We start from the raw sequence: 25,532 nt of genomic DNA, 5'->3' as shown, positions 1-25,532 counted from the left end.
ATCCAGCTAACCCTGCTCCTGTATATTGCAGCCAATAACTTGCTTCAAGGCTTGGGGAATATGAATAGTAGATCCCCTGGTGGAAAGCTGGAAATATTTTAAATACACACATACACACACACACACAACACAGATATTTTGCAATGGTTAAGAGTTCTAAGTTATTGGAGGAAAAAAAAAAACCCAACTTACAATACATTTGTCAAAGTTCCTTTTGACAGTCACCAAAACATTTCCCAATGTAGTACTCAGAAAAGAAGCAGGGTCCACGTTTTGTGCAGTCCACACATGATGACTCATTTTGACTAGCATGTAAAGGGAGTTAAAGCTATCAATTTTGTCTCCTAATGCAATCAAGTTGTTCAGTTCTGGCTCAATGCAGCGAAATATTTTAATCATCATTTGGCGGATCATATCCTTCCTGTTCCGAAATACAAAACAGAAAAGTTATTACAAGCTTCAGGTGTATTCACCTTTAACTTTAATCCCCTCAGTATACACAAATGACTAAAATTTGACATTTTAACTAACAATGTCCAAATAGTTAATTATTCTAGAATGGTTTCCAATATAAACATATTTTTTGAGGTTGCATTTTATCACTCAAAATAACATTGTCCTTTGTAGAACTGGGTCCTGAAATGTGCTTTGTGATTTCTGAGAAATATACTACAATTCAAATGCTACTTCCTACCAGCAGACATCAAAATTGACTGCATTTGTGCATTTACAAGAGCAAAGAAAAGCCGAACAGCCATAAACAGCACCAATTTTACTTCACTGAGATGTTCCGTAAGACACTGGGCACACAGATAGGTGCTCTGAGTGTTGTCAGTTGTGGACAGGAATCTGGACCCTCACTGGGCAGGTATTCCTTTCTGCTCAATTGAAAGTTTATTTTTCACAATAAACAACAGATAGTAGCAAGCACATACTCAGATGAAACAGGCAGTGGTGTGCCAGCATTATGTTGCCGTGACAAAGTTCCTCCATCTGTGTCCTCTGCTTCCGTCTGCAAAAATTATTCAGGTACTTTACATAATAAAAGACTAACAAATTGACTAGTTTAGTTTATATAGCAATAGCCTGCTTGGTCTTAAAATTCTTAGGAGAGAATATATTATGAGAATGATTTTTAAAGGTAGTATCATCAATGAAATTATATAATTTAATATGTTGTTTCAGAATGTTCAGGAAAAGCTTTGTTTTTAGATTTTATCCGAGAATGAGAAGTTGTGTTTGTGTGTGAGGACATTTGGCGGGGTGGGGTGGGAGAGAAAGGTAGAGGAGACTCAGAGGGAGTGTAGGAATGAGAGGGCAACTTAATAAAAAGCTGAAAACATCTAGGAACATGTTCAAGGGAGAATTTTGAAAATTAAAATCACTCTAATAAAATTAATCATTCTAATAAAACTCAAGCATAAAAAATACTGTCAGAAGTTCTTACAGAAACTAACAAATTTACTAGCAATACCATCTACAGGAACAAATCCTCTAACCATTTGAAAGACTTAATTTCTCAGTCATTTGAGGACTGTTTGTATATGTTGGTTCTTTTAAAGATCATCTCAATTTTAAAAAAACCATTCGATTTGCATTGTGCTTTTAAGTTCTTTAAGATACTCCAGCAAATGTCTCATTTTATTTTGTTACATTTATGCCACCAGAGAGTCATGTTCAATAGGCATTATTATACCCATTACACAGATGAGGAAAAATAGGGATTAAATAATTAGTTTAAGGTCTCAGAGTAAGAAAGCCATAAGAAAGATTCTGATTTGAGGCCTCACCATTTTTTTCTTTCTTGCTTTCATTTATTTTTTAAGACCACAGGGGCTTCCCTGGTGGCTTAGCGGTAAAGAAATCTGCCTGCCAATGCAGGAGCCACGGGTTCAATTCCTGGGTTGGGAAGATCCCCTGGTGAAGGAACTGGCAATCCACTCTAGTATTCTTGCCTGGGAAATCCCATGGATAGAAAAACCTGGTGGGTTACAGTCCACGGGGTCGCAAAGAGTCGGACACGACTTAGCGACTAAATAACAACAAATATATATTAAAACATCATTTTTAAATTTTTTAAATTCTATTTTTCTTGATCACTAAAACAATACATTTGCTTTTTAAAAATATTTTTTGCCAAGTAAACTCAGACATTTCCCCCACTCATCAATTTGGAGAATGTTTAGGCCTAAGATAGTCTAGAATATTAGATTAGATGTCCAAACTCTATCCCTTTTTTTATTATCTTGTATGATAAAAATTATTTTAAAAATCCTTACAACGTAAATTCTTTCTGTTCTGATACTGAACATTATGACAACATACTGATTAGGCTGATTATGATATAGATCATAAATATGAGCTAATAAATAAATGTCACCCATACCACAGTTCCAGGCATACTCTGATGTTGCTGTAGTTTGAAAAATTTACTTATGAAGTCTTGTTCTGCCAGACACAGAGGCTCCAGTTCACTCAGTACCTGTTCAAAGATCTGAAGAAAACCAAAATGATCCTACGAAGAACTGAACAAAACGCTTAAAAATAACATTCCACATTTAATCACTTTTTGGCAGCAACCAGGGAAGCTTTATCTATACTCTAAATGGAATCCCCCAAACAAATACTTCCAAGATTGACAGGACAGTGCAGTATTAATGAGGCATAACAGGGTCAGAACATACCTAAAACAAAACTGACAACAATTATTCACTTGGAATCTGGAAAGAGGAACATAGCGATAAAACTTTTTATTTAAACAATTTAGCTTCATAAAAGTTGTTTCCTCTTTGTAGTCACTCAAATAACTGGACTGACAATGCAAGCTCTTTATGATTTATAACAAATTTTAATAAAGCTGTTATGTCATTTAATTGATGAATCACATTTCAGTTGCCATTTGACCGGTATTTTGTTTTTTTAGATTCAGAAATGGAAAGTAAGACATGGTTAATTAAAAGAGTCAATACAGCCCAAATCTTTGAACACAATGAAAGCAATAACAAACTGGTGCTAGAAAACTGACAGTAATGTTTAAGAAACATGTGTTATTTTATTTTACCTTATCAAATTTGGTTCTGTCCGCAACATCGAGATCAGAGGCCGACATGTTTCCCATATCCAGCAAGGAAGATGACTGAGATCTGCGATTCCCTGAACTCTGAACACTGAGTTTATTTAGACTAGAAGTAGATCCAGTTAATTTCCCGGAACTTCCATGAAGACCTAAGAAATGATAAAACTTTAAAAGTTGTGACCTTCATGAATAAAAGATCCATGGCATAAATCAGGGCTCTTTTCTACTGTCCTGGTCTTCTGGGGCTCATATTAGTTAGGGCACAACTCTACTATATGAAAAGGATGTACAGTCTTTCTCTTTCATTAAGATTTGTATTCTTCTTCTGAGCATATGTAATGATAGGTGAAACCATACAGAATCAGAGAATAAGATTGAAAGGGATCTTATAGATCACATTGTGCCCTGCCCAGTCTCATCACAGTTGCCTGATGATTTTTCTAAAGTAGATGAGGATTTCTTTTCCACTCAGAAGACATGACTATGGATGAAAGTCACTGACCCCCTAGAATACTAGCTAACATGATGATTGTATTTCTAGAAAAAAACTGCTATATTCCAATATTATTTGCCTCTACATTAAATCAACACATTAGGCTGAACCATATGAAACTACCAACACTCAATTATTCTTGCCCTACTACAAATGTCAATTATACATGACTCAACTTAATACATTCCTGAACTCAGACACTCTTGTTTTTTCAGCAAGTAAACTGATTAAAGTTCTTTTAAAAACTAAACAAAATGAAAAGAGAAAAAAAAAACCCTGAATATTTGTTGTATTTAAAATACAACTAAAATATAACACATACATTATTAACTATATTAATATGGGACATCTGAGTTTAGGTATAAACACAGGGATCTATCATAGCCATGAGGAAAAATGAGAACAATATGTCTGGAAAATATCCTACATACATCAAATAATTAAAGGATTCTATTTTTACATGAAAATGTGATATTTTTATTCAGAATTAAATTTAAACAGTAAAGCATTTTTATTCTTCTTGACTATTTCTTAGCTAACCTGTATTATTCGCTGATGGTCAGAAGGGACAAATAATAAAATAAGTAATAAAAAATATGATATATAGTTAGCTAGGGACAAACTTTGGTTTCATTATGCAAAATCTGACCACACATACAAGAAATTTTATAGTTTCTAAACACAGCCTGAAAAAAAAGTATAATGGTTAAGACTTTTTATAAATTTCTGACTACCCACCATACATGTTTAACCATATTACATATTTCTTGGATACAGTCATACCACTTCCCTTCTGTTGGTTTTCTTTCATCAATACCTGGCAACCCAGAGCAATCAATATTTCTGGTGTAACTTTTTTCAAGATAAATAACTAATTTCTAGACATTAAACAAACATGCATTGAGAATACCTACTAATACACTAAGCATACTCACTCTCTGTTTCCTGTTTGACAGCACTTTCTTTTCGAGGCAGTGTAGCTGTGATGTATTAGGTTGCAAGCATCAAAGACAAAGACAAGTTAATAAACTGCAATTTGCACAAACCATGCACAAGAGGAAGTTAAAGCTCTAGTTTAAAAGACACATGCAAAGAACCATGAGCATCAAGTAACGAGAGATGCAACGTATGTTTAGTTGGTCAGCTACTGCTTGAGAAATTACATGAGAGAAAAGACTTTACTAGTCTTTTAATGTACTATTTTATGCAAATATTCAGTAAAAATATCTACATTTGTAAACCTCCCCCACACTTTTAAATGATGTTTTAAGTCTCCTAAGCTGATGTACTTAAATTTAAAGACTATATTTGCAAGTTCTGATTTCTGAAGAAAACAGAGTTCAAGTAAATAATTTAATACAGTGAAAATTTTATAGAATGAAGTTGCACATTTAAACATTAAATGCATTAACAATCCTGTATTCACTGAAAGCTCTTGGAAGGAATCTCCACTGTACTAAATAATTTTATACTCCCTCTGATAAAAAATTATGAGTGGGGTTTTAAAACCATTTTAGAATAATAAGCTAAACTATTTAGTAACTTAACAGGCTCTGTGAATACTGAGAATAAAACATATGTATCAAAATACTAATTATTGGGAGATGGGTAAAGCTGAGGGAAGAGGTCTAATTGGGAACTGGAGCTCTTTCAGGGTCATCTGGTATTTCCTTTATCTAAAACCTCTCTTTAGTATTTGTTAGATCAATTGTAGAGATCGTCTTGTGAAACATTCTCAACCCAAATGAGAAGCTAATTTGAAAGGCAAAGAAAGAAATTACAAAATAAAAGAGAAAATTAATGGATATAACTCTAGAAATATTTAAGAAATAGAAAACAATGTGTCAACTCGTGCCAAACAGGGATAGTGATAGCTGCTATCGCCAGGCAAAAGCTTGAGTATAAACTACTAATTTGCCACAGCAAAAACATGTAAATCTTCCTAGCCTTGTCTGCCTGAAGTTTAAAGGAATATGAAATGATAAGGCTGGACATTATAGCGACCAGTAGGGAGGGATGCGCTGGAGCCACTAGCTGGCCAATCTGAACAGTACCTTCTGGTGGCCTTAAGGTGTCACTCTACTAAGTTCACCAGTTTCAGAGCAAAGCCTAATGCTGCATATATTTTTCTTTTTTTAAAGTAGTTAATAAATACTACCAGTGCCCTATTTGGGCTCATAAAAAAGTCTGTATTATTTATCAGCAAGAAGTAACAATATTCCGGTAAATTTTAAATATCCTTAAACAACTTCTGCTAGAGTATAAGCATTAAGAGGGTAGGGTCTTTGCTCATTGCTGCATTCTCAGTACTGGGCAGTGCTTATCATATAAGGTAATTAATAAACATTTACTGAATGAATCTTCCAGTCAGGACTGAATTTAGTTTTGTGTTCAAGACTCCCTTTGGAATCAACAACGTTTCTTAATTTAGTGGAGAAACACTAAAAAAAAATGTTTTTGGCATATAATTTTTTAAGTTTTGGATTAATAAAGATAAGGAAGTTATTATGTAAATAGGCTCAACTAATACATGTGTGTCTTATCTTAGTAGTAGAAAGAAAAAAATGAGCGATTTAAAAAATTATTACTAAATATCCTTTGCCTGTCTTTTCATTAAGTACATCTGAGGAACACAAAAGAAAAATAAAACAAATAATCTTGGGGGGACAATTCCACACCTCTGAAGATATCAGGGTAAACCTTCTGATCTAAAAAAGGCAAAGACTTTATAAAAACCTTACCACAAAGAAAAAGTAGTTTACTGGCATTTTAACATTATTTTAAATTATCTGAACTAAGTAGATGTTAAAGACTTGAGTAAAGAATGGTTCAAAAAGAGAGACTTCCCCTGAATCTCTACAACTATATTTTGTCTACACAATTTCCTTTTGTAAAATACATTCAATCTGACTTTCTATTCTTATTAGTATCTACAATGCAGCATTTTCAGAGCAAGGGAAAAACAAAACAAATTTAAATTTTATTCCTAATTACTTAATTTTGATCCATTGAAAAGTTATCTTCCCCAAATTTTAGGTTTCTCTTTTAATTGTAATTACTATTAAGAACTGATTTAAGCGTAGTTTGAATCCTTGAAAAAGTATCTTTAAAAAGTTTACATTCTACCTATTTAGAACTTCTGAAGTCATTTGTATTTAACTTGAAATTTATTTTTAAAAGTTGACCAACAAGTTACATTTTCAAAGATGAACAAAATAGTTTTTAAGCTCTGAATTCTGTTTATTATTTAGTTTTTCTTTTCTTATAACTGATAACATCATAGTAATAGAAACTATAATTTTTTGGTTACTCTCCTATTCCTTATTAGGTATAATAGATACATATGAAAGATGTAATTTTAACCCTGTTTTAAAAGTATCTTCTAAACTTGTCTTAGGTTAATTAAAAATTTTTTAACGAGATAATTTAAGAACTTCAAGGGATAAGAAAAAAAAATCAAGGTTTTAGGTTAATGCAATGATACCATTAAGATACTATTGTACTTGATTTAAATTATATTTCAATTATGTCATTTATCTCAGTGAGAATCTTAGGCTTGATAAATTAATATTATGATAATGGCATTAATAACCTCCCAAGGAGGTAGTTTTAGAAAGACTTCCCTTTTACTGCAGTAACAAGTGATGACAAATATACCAAATGAAAACATTAAACATGTAACTGTATTAATATGTTGTTTACTAAAAAGAAAAATTGATTTAACATATCCATGGTGAAACATTAACAAGGATATAAACACACTGTTTAAGAACAATTAACCTTTAGGATGAGTTAGCATTTCTGTTTCCAAAAGCCTATTGTCCCAATATTTTTATCAGTATCTTTATCGAAGTATAATACACAGATTCAAACCATTTAAAAAATCTGAACTAGTATCACCAATATATTAGTGTTGTATTAAAAAAAAAACAAAAACCACAAACCAGTGAATCACAAAATAATTACCCACTACTAAAGATAGTCTTCTTTGTCCTAAAGAAAAGAATGGAAAGATGAGCTATCAATTTCAATCAGGGCACAGGCTCCTTTCAACAAGTAAATGCTAAACTCATGGTTCTAAAGGGGAACTATGCAGACACAGAGGACACACTGTAGCCATTTAAGGCCAGGTTTTGACTCCAATAGGCACAGAACTCCATCCAAAAAGAAGTCCAGAGATGGGTACATGCAAGAGCAGAATGTGGCCTCGGCAAATCATTTCCTTGCAACTTGATACTTTCACTGGTTATCCTTTTAAATCAAGTTTTTTGTTTACCTAACATATTTAGAAGCAACAAAAAAGCCTCTTGTTTCAAAAATAACTCTTCAGAAAAATAAAGTATAATTACAGGAGAAATTTCGGTGACATTTTTATAGCCCCTTCACAGGGGAGAAAACACTTAGAAACTTTCTTTTTGATTCAAAATAGCCAGTGAGAAGTAAGAAGCTAGGAATCACTTTTACCTCCCTGTGGAGTGCAATGACTTAAGAGATCACAGACTTGCCTCCAACTGTTATAAAAGGTCTTTTAGGAAATCAGAAACTGAACTTCCAACATGTGTCTCTTAATCTAGTACTTTCTCTACCAGCTGCACTTCATTTTCTGGCCAACTGCTTCTTCTATGACTATATACAGTTGTCCCTGGTATCTGTGCAGGGTTGGTTCCAGCACCTGTCATGGATATCAAAATCCATGGATGCTCAAGTCTCATAGTTGGTCCTCCATATTTATGGGTTCCGCATTTGCGGATATGAGGTGCACTGTACTTTTATTAGACATGACATGTATTTATTGCTGTCAAATTCACATGCTGTAGAATTTTAATTAGTAAAAGTATTTAGAGACAAACTTGTTCCATGAAAAACCTATAAATCAAACCAACGCATTAAATTTATTCTTTTATTAATTCTATTGTATCTCCTTCCACATTGCCTAAAAAGTCTTAAAATTATTTGTCACAAATAAAACAATTTTTAATAGAATAGAAAGAAAATAAGGGGACTGAGGTGCCTAAGCTTACCAAACTTCTTGCTTTCTTTAGTTGTGCCAGTCATCTTGATCTTTGCAACTTCAAAGAAATCTTTAATTTCTCTCTCATAGAGTCGTGATAAATAATCCATGTAATTCTTAAAAGTAAAAACAACACATACTCATTAATAAAACAAATATAGCAATTTCCATTTCTCAATCCCCTCATATCCTTTGTGCTTGTTTTGAATTTTGTGGTCTTAAAATATTTGATGCATTTCATAGGACACAAGAAGGCTATTTTCCGTCTTTTAAAAAAACTGAACTGGCATCATAATATTAACAATTTATAAAAATATGAAGTTGAATAATCACACTCACATTTTCACTTTTATACATTCAATTCAGGTCAATCGCTCAGTCATGTCCGACTCTTTGCAACCCCATGGACTGCAGCACGCCAGGCTTCCCTGTCCATCACCAACTCCCACAGTCTGCTCAAACATGTCCATTGAGTTGGTGACGCCATCCAACCATCTCATATTCCATCATCCCCTTCTCCTCCTGCCTTCAGTCTTCCCCAGCATCAGGGTCTTTTCCAATGAGTCACTTCTTTGCATCAGGTGGCCAAAATATTGGAGTTTCAGTTTCAGCATCAGTCCTTCCAATGAATATTCAGGACTGATTTCCTTTAGGATTGACTGGTTGGATCTCCTTGCTGTCCAAGGGACTCTCAAGAGTCTTCTCCAACACCACAGTTCAAAAGCATCAATTCTTTGGTGCTCAGCTTTCTTTATAGTCCAACTCTCACATCCGTACATGACTACTGGAAAAACCATAGCTTTGACTAGATGGACCTTTGTTGGCAAAGAAATGTCTCAGTTTTTTAATATGCTGTCTAGGTTGGTCATAGCTTTTCTCCCAAGGAGCAAACCTCTTTTAATTTCATGGCTGCAGTCACCATCTGCAGTGATTTTGGAGCCCCCCAAAAATAAAGTATCTCACTGTTTCTGTTGTCTCCCCATCTATTTGCCATAAAGAGATGGGCCCGGATGCCATGATCTTAGTTTTCTGAATGTTGAGTTTTAAGCCAACTTTTTCACTCTCCTCTCTCACTTTCATCAAGAGGCTCTTTAGTTCTTTGCTTTCTGCCATAAGGATGGTGTCATCTGCGTATCTGAGGTTACTGATATTTCTCCCGGCAATCCTGATTTCAGTTTGTGCTTCATCCAGCCCAGCATTTCACATGATGTACTCTGCATATAAGTTAAATAAGCAGGGTGACAATATACAACCTTGACATACTCCTTTCCTGATTTGGAACCAGTCTGTTGTTCCATGTCCAGTTCTAACTGTTGCTTCTTGACCTGATACAAATTTCTCAGGAGGCAAATAAGGTGGTCTGCTATTCCTACCTCTTGAAGAATTTTCCATAGTTTATGGTGATCCACACAGTCAAAGGCTTTGGCGTAGTCAATAAAACAGCAGTAGATGTTTTTCTGGAACTCTCTTGCTTTTTCAGTGATCCAATGGTAATTTACACATTACCTTTCATGTATTTTAAATATAGCTGCATTCATACTATATAGGGTGTTTGGGTCAGCACAATCAGGCTTTTCCAGTGTCATACACTAATGACTGCACAGTATTACACTCTGTTGATGTTCATAATTTAGTAAACCATCCTCTTAACACAGACTACTTAAGCGGTTTCGATGTTTTGCTGTGATAGACAATGTTACAATAAGCTTTTCATCTCTAATGAACTGCTTCCTTGGAATAATTTCCTAAGGGTAAAATTACAGTGCCAAAGAGTAAGGGAATCTTTTAACTTTTCCTCCATATTGCCATGCTGTTTTAAAAATTATTATACCAATAGACAGTATCAATGACATTGAAGCAGTACACTGAGTTTTACCATACCTTGCCAGCATGGGGCATTAAATTAACCCAAAATAGGTTACTTTCGTAAGAATTTAGGGCTTCCCTGGTGGCTCAGAGGTTAAAGCATCTGCCTGCAATGCGGGACACTCAGGTTCAACCTCTGGGTCAGGAAGATCCCCTGGAGAAGGAAATAGTAACCCACTCCAGTATTCTTGCCTGGAGAATCCCATGGATGGAGAAGCCTGGTAGTCTACAGTCCACAGGATCGCAGAGTCAGACACGACTGAGCGACTTCACTTCATAAGAATTTAATTACTACATCTTACAGTTTTCATAATCAAATAATCTATTTTTAAAAAACAAAATTTATTCTAATTCAAGTGAAAACATCTATTATTTAACAGGCAAACTCATTCCCTCATCATATATGCTTACTGTCATACAAAAATATTTTATACCCTCTCGAAAGATTCAACAGTGGGAGGCCATGTATTTTTCCAAACCCTATGTTAAATGCCTTATGTAGAGTTTCACTAAATTTAAATAAATCCACAGCAGAAAAACTCCTATGCCTAGTTATTCTTTTAAATTTATCATGGAATCTACACTTCAATTTCAAACACATTCAGTTTTATAACAGTTTACTTTGCTTTAAACATCAGATGTAACTTTCAAAGGTATATCATTTAAATTATTTGTATACTGACTCATAGTTCATTATTGATTTTTTAAGATATTTTATAAATATATAAAATATATATTAGATATAAGGTATATTTAGATATTTTATAAATAGATATGTCTTCATAAAATATTTTTGGATGAAACATAATATAGAGCCTGCTTATTCCAATTTGTATGCCACATACATTTCCCACAGATTCTCCGTAAGGAAAGTTAAATAGGAAATTTTTTCCTGTGTTCTTTGTGTGTAACTTTAAAAGCAAATCTAAAGTTAAACAGACCCTAAAATTATTTCTATTTCATTGAGCTATTTCACTTTTTCAGCATCTCATTCTTTGAATTTTAAATTCTCACAAAAACACTGATCACTGGAAATCAATGTAAATGACTGACCAACTTATAATTCATAAAATCTTCATTAGATTTCCACTCAACTCACTCAATATAACAAACTGCATTCCAATACCCAAATTAAGTGCACACTATTACCCAAGCAATTTAAACAGTCTCAAAACAGCTATTTTGCTATTTTGAAAACAGTGATTTGAGCAGACTACCGAAAATCACCTTCTTTTTCAATACAATTCAAATGACTCAATACCTTCCCCCAGGTTCTCAACAAACTCAGGGGTGGGAAAGGCCACAGTCAGGTGTGACTCTCAGTTCATTCATTTACTAAATTCAGAAAGATGTTTCTCATAGTACGTATTTTTTTTTTAGCACCCTGTATACAGCACCTAACTTAAAATCCAACTATCTTGAGTTTAACTACTGTTATCTCGGGCAGTATTTCCAACTTTATTTTGTGCTCACTGTAGAGTTTTACAGATAACACCATGTTTTATTTTCTATATTTACAAATATGGGACTGAGGCTGAGAGACGATGTCTGAGCAGTCTTCAAGACTGTCAGCCTCAGGGGACTATTAGGAGAGGAAAGATCGTTCCTACCTAAACATGGACAGACCATCTTCCTGATCAACCGCTCTACATGCCTAACTCAGAGCCCCAGCTAGGGAGAAGGGATTCTGGGCAGCCGAGCTCATTACATGTCCAACGCACCACTATTTTCCTTAGGCTCTAATATACCCTATCAGGGGTTTGCTTAGATTCAGCCATAAGTAGAGTTGGGGCAGAGCCTAGTTATTCTTATCCCTAAAGAAATGAGGACAAGCTTTTCCTGGTCCTGCCAAAAAGTGTGAGCTGGGTACAACTAACCAAGTACAAAAGTGAGTGCTAAGTCACTTCAATTGGGTTCAACTCTCTGCAACCCTATGGACTATATAGCTCACCAGGCTCCTCTGTCCATGGAATTCTCCAGGCAAGAATATTGGAGTGGCTTGCCATTTCCTTCTCCAGGGGACATTCCCAAACCAGGGACTGAACCTGAATCTCCTACGTCTCCTGCATTGGCAGGTGAGTTCTTTACCACATGCTACCTGAGAAGTATGAAGTATAAATAGTATCTGGATTTAATTATTATTTCTTACCAAAGAAACACTGATTTGTCAGGTTCTTTTTTTTCATTCCTTTCTTTCCATTTCCTTTCATTCCTTTCTTTGTCATATTAATAAAATTCCTATTTTTGAAAACACTTGAGCAACCAAATTAGATTATCAGGCATAAAACTGCATGGTCTGTCACAAGTTTAAACACAAGATAAAGTAAGATTCCTTGGAAATAAGATAATTTCATTTTAAAAAGCACATCAATATTGTCAATTGAAAATATACTGTGAGCAGAGAATGAGCCCATAATTCAGTGCTAGACTGGCTACTGTCTTGCTTCTTCACTTTAAATTATATTCATGAATGATACATATATATGAAGATAGGGCAATAATACTCACTGAGAACACAATCAGGCAAAAAGCTTATTGATTATTTTACTCATTTGAATATTCACTAGGGGACAAAGCATTTGTTGGCACAAAACTCTGAAGATGTAACAATATTTAATTATTCAAAATACAGTTTTAATCCTCTTAAAACTTCAGAAGGCAAAGATTCCAGTCACACAAATATTATTCTGTAAGCTATAGAGTCAGACACGACTGAGCGACTGAACTGAACTGAACTGAAGCTATCTCCAAATCAGAATTCTGCTGACTCAAAACAAACCAGAATATACCACATCAATAGAGTACTGAACCCATGGGCTCCTGCTTCAATGGGCATTTATTAAATGAGTGAGATCATGTCATTCTGCTACTCAAAGCCCATCAACACCCATCCCTCATCTCTCTGGAAGCAAAAACCAAATTCTTAACAATGGCGCACAGCCCCTTCCAGATCTGCCCTGCCCCACCGCACCTCACCTCTCACACCCGCCCTTCTCATCCTGAACCTGGCTCACTGTGCTCCCACCACAACTGCCTCCTGGTTGCTCCTCCAGTGCTCCAGGTTGCTCTTGCCTTGGGGCACATGTGCTGTGCTGGGAGAGTTTTCCTCGGAAATTCCCACTGCTCACCCCTACTTACCTTTAAAATTTGTGCTCAAATGTTGCCTTCTCTGACCATTCTTTTTGAAACTGCAACCTTTCTGATGTCCTAGCATTCCCTGCTTTATTTTCTCTAGAGCTCTCAGCAGTACCTTCTAGCAGACTACGAAATTGACTTTTGTGTTGCTCCTTCTCCACTAGAATAGGTACTCTGAACAGTCAAGTGTTCGCCTATTTTCTTCAGTGCTGTTATCTTTAGCACATACAACAGTGTTAGCACACAACAGATGCTCAATTCATTTGCTCAGTGAATGTATGAATGACTCTTCTCCTGTCCAACTGTGGACATCTGTGTGTATGTGTGTGCTCAGTCACTCAGTCATGTCCAACTCTTTGTGATCCAATGGACTGTGGCCACCAGGCTCCTCTGTCCATGGGATTCTCCAGGCAAGAATACTGGAGTGGGTTGCCATTTCCTTCTCCAGGGGATCTTTCCAACCCAGGGATCAAACCTGCATCTCCTACATTGAAAGGTGGATTTTTTTTTATCATTGCACCACTTGGGAAGCCCAAGTGGTATTTATCACTGTTCTAAGCTCTACGTCTCACAAGTCTGGCACCATCCTGTCCCTTGTTTTCGGATTCTCTCTTGTGATTTATAATCTCTATTCCTACTATCATCCTCCTCGTTCAAGATTTCATTTCAGTTCATTATTATATTAGGTTCTTAATTAGTTTCCCCTATCAAGTCTTTTCCTATGTGTGAAGAATGCTGTTAGGACTCACAGCTCAGATTTTTTAACCTAACTTCTCACTCTTCTAGAATATGGAATTTCAGCTTCAGTCAGCCTGGCCTTCTTAAAATCCCGGGAAAAGGGGCAAATCCAGTGTTTTCTATGAAGTTTTCTCCTGTGGCTTCAGGTCATGAATTTCCTTTCTCTAACCGGCTATACATTTAAACTCATTTCCAGTTTAGCACTTAACTATGGCCGGCTGTTTTAAGTATAATTGCTCTTCCCCGGCAGACCTGATGCTCTCTGGAAGTACGAGCATATGTGGGAGCCACTTCTTATTCTTATATATGGATTACAGTGAGTACAAAAGAGGCACACAGTGAAAATCTGGTGACTGACAAAGAGATGTACCATAATATGATAATCCAATTTTTCCAGCTAGTGTGTTCCACAATCAGGAACAGAAATATCTATGTTTCTATGTGCCTGGAACAGTGGAATGTTTGTTTAATAAAGAGGCATACTGCATGTGCTTAAAAGAGCAGATTACAGATTCTAAGAAAGCAAATGCCTCACTGAAAACATCTTCATACTCTCTAGTTTTTATACGGCACATAAAGAAACTCAGAAAATAACAATTTAACTAAACTGAATGATGCTTCAAGCTGCAGTACAGCCCAATACTATATTGAAGTTCAAAATATAGCTATGCTCCATCCAAGTAAATAAAATAAATGTTCTCCCAGAAATTCAACTACTTGCTGCTTTTCTAAGAACATACAAGAGTGTTTCAAATGTCACTTGTGGAATGGAACACATGACCTCTTGATTCTAAAAGATAATGCTCTATACTCAGTGAGTAACTGACGTCAAATTCATACCTTTGTTAGTCCCTCATATTTTCGATAATCGGTACTCTTTAGCCACTCCATCAGTTTGGCATATCGGAGTAAGTCTCTATGAAATGGATGATGATTAGGTAAAGTCAGTTCAATAGAGTGCTGAGCAAGAGTTGAACTCTGATCATGACCCTAGAGTGAATAAATAAGTACATAAATATCACTGTCAGTATAAAGAAACATTGTTGTAACTAAATATCCTTAATAATGATCAAGCATGGCCAAGCAAAAACAACAGAACATAGAAATATAAGAACTGAGTACTTACTTGTCTTTATCATGCGTGTATACAAACTGAACACCACCACCATAAAATAGTCATAAACACACAAGAATGACTCTCTGATAAATCGACTCATTTTATCTTTTAAAGTAGCTGAGAATGAATGTTTTAATCAAGTTTACCTCTCCCCTATCATTTTACAATTTACTAAGCAAATAAATATCATGATATGAACTGTTACTAAGAAATACCCACCAAACAGGGGAAGTCACTCAAAACAAATTAATTACATCTATGATATTTCCATTAGAGTCTACAGTATTTAAAACAGCAGATGAAAATACACAGGATACAGAATTTCAGAACTAGGAAGGACTACAGATGACTATTTCCTGGGCTTTCCAGGACAGCACTTGGTGCTCAGTTGCTGGGTAATGTCCTGTTCTTTGTGAACCCTATAGACTATAAGCCTGCCAGGCTCCTCTGTCCATGGGATTTCCCAGCAAGAATACTGGTGTAGGTTGCCATTTCCTCCTCCAGGGGATCTTCCCCACCCAGGAACTGAACCTATGTCTTCTGCACTGCAGGTGGATTCTTTACCACTGAGCCACCCAGGAAGCCCTAATAATCCCTAATAATAATAAAGTAATTTTAATTTTTCCATTAATTTGCTAAACAAGCAACTATATAATTTTGTTTTTAATCCTTGACATGACTTATATAAATTAGTAAGTTTTCAAACAGCCTGAGACAGACGATGCATCCTGACTTTGTTTTAGAGTGTATGGATCCAGCAGATCAGTTGATCCAGTAGAACAAACTGAAATTCAAAGGGTTAAGTGATTTACACAGGTCACACAGGAGGAAGGCTAGAATCTGAACCTGAGTCGCGTGAGTCTCACTTCTGTTTTCTTTTAAAAACATGCCAAACAAAATCATTTTAACCAGACTCAAAAACTGCTGAAGGTCAATACAAACATTACATTTCAGAAATGTTTGCCACATCAGGATGACCGAGATTCCACTGAACCACAGATATCAGATACTGTACACAGATAGAGATTAGTTTTAAGTCTGTTAATGTCTCCAAAATGTGTCTTAACTAAGTTACACTGACTAAAAGGAAGGAGTATTTGACAAACTTATTATTGCTGATAAATGTTTTTCAAATATTCTGCCCTTATCAATAATAATATTAGATATATTTCCATTATCTCACTCTTCCTAATTAATTTTTTCAATGATTCAAGACTCAAAATCATGGTTTATGTTCTTCAATAGCTGTTTGCTCAGGTCACTGAATGTTAAGTTATATTATTTAATTTAATGTCAGGAAAGCTCTTCAATTAAAAACCTTCATCTCTTCTGCAAAATGGAAGAATCAACATTTATAGAGAATTTCACAGTTTACAAAGCTCTTTTACATCTACTATTATTCAAAGCTTTCTACTGCAAGTAGCAGTTTCAGATCACCATCACCTGAAAATTCACTGATATAAAGAACATCATTACCTTCAGACTGTTAAGATATATTAAATATCGTTAGTGTTAACAGAAAGATTTTAGAGAAAATGGTTCCAAAATACATATAGGAAGGAGGAAAATCAAATACTTAAATTGCTTCATTCAATCAATAATATAGATAACTATCATATCTAGAACTCAATTGTGCTAAGAATTTGACTCTTTATATACTTTAAAAATCAAGACATTGTTTAAAGTTTCTTATTATAGATAAGTTAGTAACGATAACTGAAAACCTTTTGAAAAGGACTGGCCATTCTAGATGCCATTAAGAACACTGTGATTCATGAGAAGCGGTCAAAATATCAACATTAACAGGAGTTTTGGAAGAAGCTGATTCCAGCCCTCATGAATGACTTTGAGGTGTTTAAGACTTCAGTACAGGAAGTAACTATAGATGTGGTAGAAAGCAGGAGAACCAGAATTAGAAGTGGAGTCTAAAGACGTGACTGATTATAATCTCATGTAACAGATTTTTTAATGGATGAGAAACTGTTTCTTACGGATGAACAAAGAAACTGGTCTCTTGAAATAGAATCTACTCCTAGTGAAGATGCTGTGAAGGATACTGAAGTGACAACAAAGGATTTAGACTATAATTAATATATAAACTTAGTTGATAAACCAAGTGGCAGGATTTGAGAAAACTGACTCCAATTCTGAAAGTTCTACTGTGGGTAAAATGCTATCAAACAGCATTGCATGCTACAGAGAAACTGTCTGAGAAAGGAAAAGTTGATCATTGCAGCAAACTTCACTGTTGTCTTATTTTAAAAAACTGCCATAGCCACCCCAATCTTCAGTAATCAGTGCCTTGGTCTCCCAGCACCATCAACACTGAGGAAAGACCCTCCACCAGCAAAAAGATTGTGACCCGGATGGTAGGCTCAGATGGTGGTTAGCAATTTTTAGTAATAAAGTATTTTTTAAGTAAGTGTGTACATTCTTTTGTTAGACATAATGATATTGCACACGATAGGCTACAATACTGTGTAAACATAACTCTTCTATGCATTGGGAAACCAAAAAATTTGTGTGACTTGCTTTACTGACACATTCAGTTTATCGTGGTGTCTCCAAGGTATCCCGTATACACTGCTATAGAGTTTTAAGTACATTACTTTTAACACATCCTCACAAGCATCTTGAGGGTAGGAGCCATTTCTTATTCTTACATATGGAGGACAGTGAGTACTGTCACACAATGTGACACACAAGTCAGACGCACAATCAAAATTTGATGACAAAGACATGTAACACAATGCGGTAATCAAATCTTCCCAGACAGTGTGTCCCACAACCAGGAATAGAAACACTCTTGTTTCCCAACTCTTTGCTAGGTGACACAAAGCATTAAATTTAACACAAAGAAAATCTCTTTTCTGTACTTGGGACATCATCTTTCATCTTCTTCAGCACATTCCAGGTTGTTGCAACATTCTGGTTTTTAACATGCATTATTCACATGTAACAACGCATATTAGATTTTCAGAACTGGGAAGCATTCATTTTAAACAAAGCCATTAGTTTATAAGGCAAGGAAGCAAAATCACAAATAATAGCATGTTATAGCAAACAATTACGGGTGGAGAAAGGATTATCACTTACTGATTGGTATTTTCAGTACCATCTACAAATGTGGACTACAACCCTGCCAACAGGATTATTTTAAAAAACTAGGGAACTGTGTAGAAATAGATATTATTGAAATAATAGTGTAAGAAAAATGTGCATTAGTATTTCCTATGTGATTCCTAGGTTTACTTTTTTCCTGATGCTTTTTAAGTCAAGTGGAATGTTAAGAGTGTCTTCCCCTGTTTCCCCCGTGCATGCTCAGCTAGCTGATCTTCCTTTATGCTCCCATGGTACCACCATAACATATACCCTCCCTCAGTCTGTTTGCGTCCCTTCTCTAGACTGGTGAGCAACTAGAGGAAAGAGTCAGCCTCTCATCTATTCCAATGCAATGTCAGGAATGCATCTTTAATCACTTGGCAAATGACTTCTAAATAAAAGAATAAGTGAGTGAGTGAAAGAATGACAGAAAGAAAGGCAAGCAGAATGAGATTAAATGCCTTTTGTATCTAAATAAACTGTTACAAATATGGTTAACAGGTAGCTTAAATCAGTAAATTATAACTATAAAGATTCTGCTGCTATTAAGCTTAGTAAACTTTACAGGAAAAAAAAAAAAAGAATCAGAGAAGCTGGAGCCAAAGTTGATGTACTCACAGGCACCGAAAGAAAGTAGGACCTGTTATAGAGTTGAAGGAGGGCCTGAGTAAACTAATCAGAAATAAAATAGAGTAAACACAATTGTTTCAGAATACTACAAAGTGAAAACAAAATAAGAACCTAGAATTTCAGACAGAATTTCTTGATGAACAAAATTTCACCCAACTTTTTTTTTTTGCCCCAAATCCCTATTAAAGAGATGATAAATACACAAAATCTAATTTATTATACCTAATTTATACGATAAATATTAAGTCTAATTTATTATTTATTAAATAAAACAACTTCTATTCAAATCCCTCTATGGTATACTTAATAGTAACATTTATATCATTGCCACAACCTTAATTATAACACCCTTTCCACAGAAAAATAGAGACAAAAGTTTTATATAAGATTAAATCAACTAGAATTTACACTTGAGTAAGCCATTTTTCTCGTACTTATAAGTACATGGAGTGAATGAAACACTTAAAACATGGAATCAAGTCCTAGTTCTCACTTGAAAATACTGAAAAATAAAACAGGCCAAACATTAAACATGTAACAAGTTTGGACTTATTTTTATAAACAAGATTGTCTAAATGGGGTATATGTAATATGAAGCCTAATTATTTAAAACTTAGGGAATTTTAGCTAAAAGGAACTGTCTTCATAGAAGACCACTGAGGCTGCAAATACATCTATGAGCAAATATACACATATCTAAAAATATTAAAATCAAATAAATATATAAAGGAACATACTGTGCTCCCAATTAAATACATCAAAATTTTTTCTCTGACAATTTCATTTCAAGCTACAGGAACATGACAGTATTATAATAAAATAAAATTACCTGTTGAACAAAAACATTGTTGAGGTGACTAGCCAGTCTCCGGGCAAAATTCTCTCGCAAATCACTGAAACGCTGCTGCTGCTGTTCAACTGCCAGAAGCATGTCATGGCCTGAAATTGTAACAACTTATTTAATGGGTAAAAGAGCTCCTGGATGTCTAATGAGTACATTTATAACGGAAGCCGTATTTCAGTTTTGAAGAATTCAAAGTTTTACTGGTTTATTCGTGTGTTTATAAAAGAAAGGTAAGGGGGGAACAAACAGTGTAACTCAGCAATCCTCACACTGCGGTCTTACCTCAGCATCACCTGGGAACAGTCAGAGACATAGATTCTAAGGCCTCAGACCAGACCTACTGATTCTGTGGTGGCACCTGGTAATTTGTGTTTTAAAAAGCCCTCTAGGTGATCCTGATACAAGCTCAAGTTTTAGAACCTGGTCTAGCAAAGCCTTATGGCATCTACTTTGTGCTAGGTCCTGTGAACAGCACTGAAGAAAAATCCTGGTGTTAACTTAGAGTCACCACAGTCAATCAGAAGGTACTGAAACAAAAAATTTCTTCGTCCCAATATAAATTATGTTTGATAGTAAGTGAAAATTGTTTCAATAGCTAATAATCTAACCCTAAACCACTTGCCTGGTGGACTTCTTGTCAAAAGCTTTACACTAAGTCAGAAGCTTAGTCCCAGGTTCTTGGGCAGATTTTATGGTCATACCTGGTCGAAGAGCCACATTCATGCACTGTAGCAGGGCATCTGCGGCGTTGGTGCAGGCCTCAATGCCCCTGGAAGAAGAAAGATCTCCTTCCTGAAGTGCCTTTATATGACCTTTGGCCAGGTCCATGTGGTTCTGGAATGTAAATAAACACACCATTTGTCTTAGGAAGTTTACAGGTAAGATGCTACTCAATCCTATTACTGGGTCTTTGAAACTTCAGTATTTTTAAATCTTGCTCTCCTAAGGAAATTAGAAAATATTTACAAATGGGCTTTAGAGATCATTAGATTTTTAAAAAATTGTTGTTAATAGTTTATAATCATGCTTACCACAAGGAACTCTATCTCAGATAGGAGTTTTACATTGTTAGTGTTACTAAGATGAATTAGGTGGTTGCTTTCAGAGATCTGATCCATTTGTTCTTTTACACTTTGGAGCATTTCCTCGTAACTGCTCAGTTTCAATTCAATCTGATCCACCTCCTTGAGAGCCTCATCCAGTAACTTCATTAAGATGTTGACTTGTTTTTCGGAGGCCATGATTGACTGGATGTTGGCCTACAAAGTTAAAAAGAGAAGTAATACTTCATATGCTTTAAATGAAATATCCATAAATCTCTTTCACAGCAGAGTGACTTAGCAGCAGCAGCAACAAAGGTTGACATACACATCTATTTTAATTTGCTACTTTGTGTTTACATTCCACTTTTTTACATAGTATTTCAGGGAAGCACACTTTCCCTTATATGGAGGTTAGGGACCAGACCTCAATACTGCATATTTAGGGTATCCCCCATGATGTATCATCAGTAATGGTGTACTCTCATTTCTGTAAACTAACTGGCATTAGGTTATATCATCTCTGATACTTCTTTCAGCTCTATCAACTATAAACATTTTCTATAATCTGCAATATTTACATAAAACCCTAAACAAAAGCATAATAATCATCTATGTTAATACCTTAGTTAAGAGGGTAGCAGTAGCATGCCAGTCTTTAACGGATACACAGAACTAATTTATAACTGTAGCATGATTTGTACTAATAGGATGTGGAAGACCCTATTGCCATAAGATAGCTCCTTCTACAGTATTCTTTCTTTTCTCTTTCATTTGCAACTACTCTTTTTCCCCAAAGTAGCAACAAACCACCAACCTCTTTTAAGTATTTCCTAAAGATTCTGACTATTGATTCTGAATTCCCTGAAAAATGGAAGGTTTCAAATCCAAAATTAAAATGCAAAGTAATATGATGACTTAGAACACAGATGCAACATTAACTAGAAAACACAAACCACAAAGCCACATTAAGAAGGCAGATAACATGATATGAGGAAAAAATTTGGATAAAGAATTAAAATAATATCATTGTATGAGTGATGCTAAAATTGCACATGTTATTTTATATACTATTCATAATAACTCACTTGTAAGTGCAGCCCAACTGTAAAGGCAGCAGAGCTCAGACCCACTGACATCTTAAGCAGCAGAGCTGGGACTTGAACTGATTCAGGACAATTTTCACTTCAACATCTTGAAGTCTCTTCTAGGCTTTACTTCCTGAGAGTTTTACAAATTTGTAAGCTTGGACTATTGGTGTAATCTATGAACCTCAGTTCAACCTTACAACTTCTGTACCTTTCATGTATAAAATGCCAACACTGTTTTAAGTCTTTAAAACATTCTTTATTCTCTGAGAGTTTTTCTTAAATGCATACTTTGCCTAACAAAACAACACCCCACCCCCTACCAAAATATTCTCGTTTTAGATTTTTCTCACAAGAGAGGTACTACTTGTAGCTTTTTACTTCCTAAAGATGTACATTTAGATACCAGCTCAGATATGTGCACACAAATAAACAGGATCTATTCCAAAGCAGTTCAGTTCAGTTCAGTTCAGTTCAGTCACTCAGCCGTGTCCGACTCTTTGCAACCCCATGAATCGCAGCACGCCAGGCCTCCCTGTCCATCACCAACTCCTGGAGTTCACTCAGACTCATGTCAATCGAGTCGGTGATGCCATCCAGCCATCTCATCCTCTGTCGTCCCCTTCTCCTCCTGCCCCCAATCCCTCCCAGCATCAGAGTCTTTTCCAATGAGTCAACTCTTCTCATGAGGTGGCCAAAGTACTGGAGTTTCAGCTTTAGCATCATTCCTTCCAAAGAAATCCCAGGGCTGATCTCCTTCAGAATGGACTGGTTGGATCTCCTTGCAGTCCAAGGGACTCTCAAGAGTCTTCTCCAACACCACAGTTCAGAGGAGGAGTCAAACATCCTCTTGCCCTGGTTCTCCTGTTTTCACTACACTATTTTGCTCTCTCTGGGTAAAGGATTCACTTCTTTCAGCTCACTCTCTCTCTTTCTAACTTGTACCTATTTTTTTCCCCCAAACCACAAAAACGTTATTCTCTTGCCCTGAACTATTCTGAAGTGTTTCAGAGGCTGGGAGAACCAACCCCCAGGTTGGTTTCAGGTTGGCTACTTTCTACTTCCATCACTTCATATCAAGAACCTCCCCAAATCCAGAACCTCAGCCAACTGCCTTCACTGGCCTAGTAGGAATGATTCTGTCTTTGGAACAAGAACAATGAAAGATGGAGGGAGGGCAGCTGGTAATGCACTTTTAGGGAAATACAGCAATAATCACACTATCCAGGCTTAAGTGCAGAGGCCGTAGAATATGAACATCACCAGTCTCCTCAGTTTACCGCACATCACTAGTCACACGCTACAAGAAAGGCTTACCCCATCTAGCACCTGCAGCTCTCTGGACAACCTTTCTGCAAAGGCCTCAGCATTGGAAATTGCATATTCACAGCCTTCCATCATTATCTCAATATCCTGCTCTTCTCTTGCATTTAACTCTTGGTATTCATCCACTGCCTCTTCGTCACCGCCTGTCACACTCTGATTTTCTCCACTTGGAACAGATTCTTAAAAGAGGGTAAAAATTAAAAATAAAGTAGTAAAAAACTAGGAAGGATAACAGCACTGTACTTATAGGTAAGGTCAGTTATAAGCACAGGTCACATTTAGTGGCTGAAAAATAGGAAAAAAATGATTCAAAATATATGGGAAAAAAGCCTTATTTTTATGAAGAACTGCTTATATTAACATAATGTCTATTATAACAAAAGCATGCAGTTTAATTTATTGACTTGTGTTAAAACAGGCCTTAGTCACACTTTCCCAAAACATAATTAAACTACAAAACAAATATAAAACCAGAAATGAAACACATGCACAAGCCTAGCCTTTTTTTTTCCTACCTGAGGTAACTGTTGTTCTAACTCAAGATTCATGAGAAACAATTTGCTTTCCTTTTTTTTCTAGGTGACATCTTCTGTTATTTTTGTTCTTTTTGTCTTTGTTATGTTTTGTGTTTTCCTCCAAATAACTTTCAATTGAAATTTTAAAAGCACATCTACAATTCATAATTTATTTTGGGCAATGAAAATATTAACTGAACTTTCCATTTCTTTCTTTAAAAAATTTTCACGTGTTTATAAAATTTCTAAGGATCAGCTAATAGAAACTTCCTCAATATCTGTATAGTAAGAACAACAACATGGCTGTGTAAAACTACAAAAATTTCAACTGTCTTCCTGCTTCAAAACAAAAGACCATGAGGTCAGAACTGAGACGCTTTCTAGATAAATGTCTCAGTTCACTTTCTGGAAAGAATACACTCAGCATATGGGATTTTATATAAATCTTGAAGTTAAGAGAGATAAAATGAAAAAAATAATTTTACCCTTAAATAAACCTCGAAACAAAGTTACTGATTTTCAATAATTCATGGGACACGATTTAAAACACAAATTCCAAGTGTTTTAAATATTCATTATTTTGTATGAAAATGAGAATCTACATTCAGCATGACTTGACATATGTTAACTTGTCCTTGAACAAAACACACTTAATTCAAAGTAACAAATGATTTACTCTTAAGAATGTTAATTAGGCAGGTTTAGATAACATACCAGAAAAAAGGGAGGGGCTAAAACTTTTGGTACAAGCAATTACAGATTGCAGTATACAAATATAAGTTCCTTAGAGTAGCATCACCAAGCTTCTAGTCCTTTGAAACAGTCCCTCTGGAAATGGTAGTGTCATGTGTGCAGCTTTTTAGCTACTAGGGGGCAGGGAATGCCCAAATCATTCTGTACACTCTTTACACAAGTAAATATTTAAAATAAACAAATATTTTAAATGATCATAATTATTTCAGAAGTATTTTCTCTTCCATAAAAGTTCTTTGGAAGTCAATAATGAATACTATCATTAATTTTTATTACCATATTGATTTTGTTGTAATACATTTTCCCCTGCATACAATTTCATAAAATATGCAACCAATAGTAAAGAACAATGGCAAGTAATAAAAATATATGGAATAGAATAAGAAGAAAAGGTGTTACGCACCTTCTGTAACTTTAGGCAGTTCTGGAGAATAAAAAGGTATGAAAAAAGCAGAGGAAAGTAAGCAAAGAATATTAGCTGGGTAGAAATGTACACAGGTTTAAATATTAAAAATACTACCCACATCTCATTTGAACTTCATGCTAAATTAAAGCTTAAAAGACAATGTCAAATACAACTACCAACTGGAAATATTCATAAGAAGCTGAAATTCCAGAGTTCATTTCTCTTATTCATTTTCTGACAGTGACTAAAATACATTTATCTTTCTATTTTCTCTTAGTAACATACAGTACTGCCGAGACCTTGGAGAAGAAAACTGGAAAACAGATTACTTCCTGGGGATTATTTTTAGGTCAGTTGTGACTCATGCATTTAGTCTAGTTATTTTCACTCAA

The 25,532-nt window shown here is 35.3% G+C and overlaps 1 protein-coding gene across 1 annotated transcript in view; it reads right to left on the bottom strand.

Moving 5' to 3' along the window:
- The window catches only part of EXOC1 (exocyst complex component 1), a 54,440-nt gene that overhangs the window by 13,234 nt on the left and 15,674 nt on the right, over positions 1–25,532 (bottom strand). The window contains exons 5-17 of the mRNA XM_052641966.1: positions 25,138–25,158; positions 23,458–23,645; positions 21,044–21,271; positions 20,714–20,846; positions 19,998–20,107; positions 19,157–19,210; positions 15,160–15,309; positions 8,591–8,696; positions 4,505–4,549; positions 3,062–3,225; positions 2,387–2,494; positions 936–1,012; positions 193–421 (exon numbers count right to left, since the gene is read on the bottom strand). Coding sequence (XP_052497926.1) covers positions 193–421; positions 936–1,012; positions 2,387–2,494; positions 3,062–3,225; positions 4,505–4,549; positions 8,591–8,696; positions 15,160–15,309; positions 19,157–19,210; positions 19,998–20,107; positions 20,714–20,846; positions 21,044–21,271; positions 23,458–23,645; positions 25,138–25,158 — 1,613 coding nt within the window. The remainder of the gene's footprint in view (positions 1–192; positions 422–935; positions 1,013–2,386; positions 2,495–3,061; positions 3,226–4,504; positions 4,550–8,590; positions 8,697–15,159; positions 15,310–19,156; positions 19,211–19,997; positions 20,108–20,713; positions 20,847–21,043; positions 21,272–23,457; positions 23,646–25,137; positions 25,159–25,532) is intronic.

This window comes from Budorcas taxicolor, chromosome 6, assembly GCF_023091745.1.
Source record: "Budorcas taxicolor isolate Tak-1 chromosome 6, Takin1.1, whole genome shotgun sequence".
NCBI lineage: Eukaryota > Metazoa > Chordata > Mammalia > Artiodactyla > Bovidae > Budorcas > Budorcas taxicolor.
This window is presented reverse-complemented; position numbering and strand designations above follow the sequence as displayed.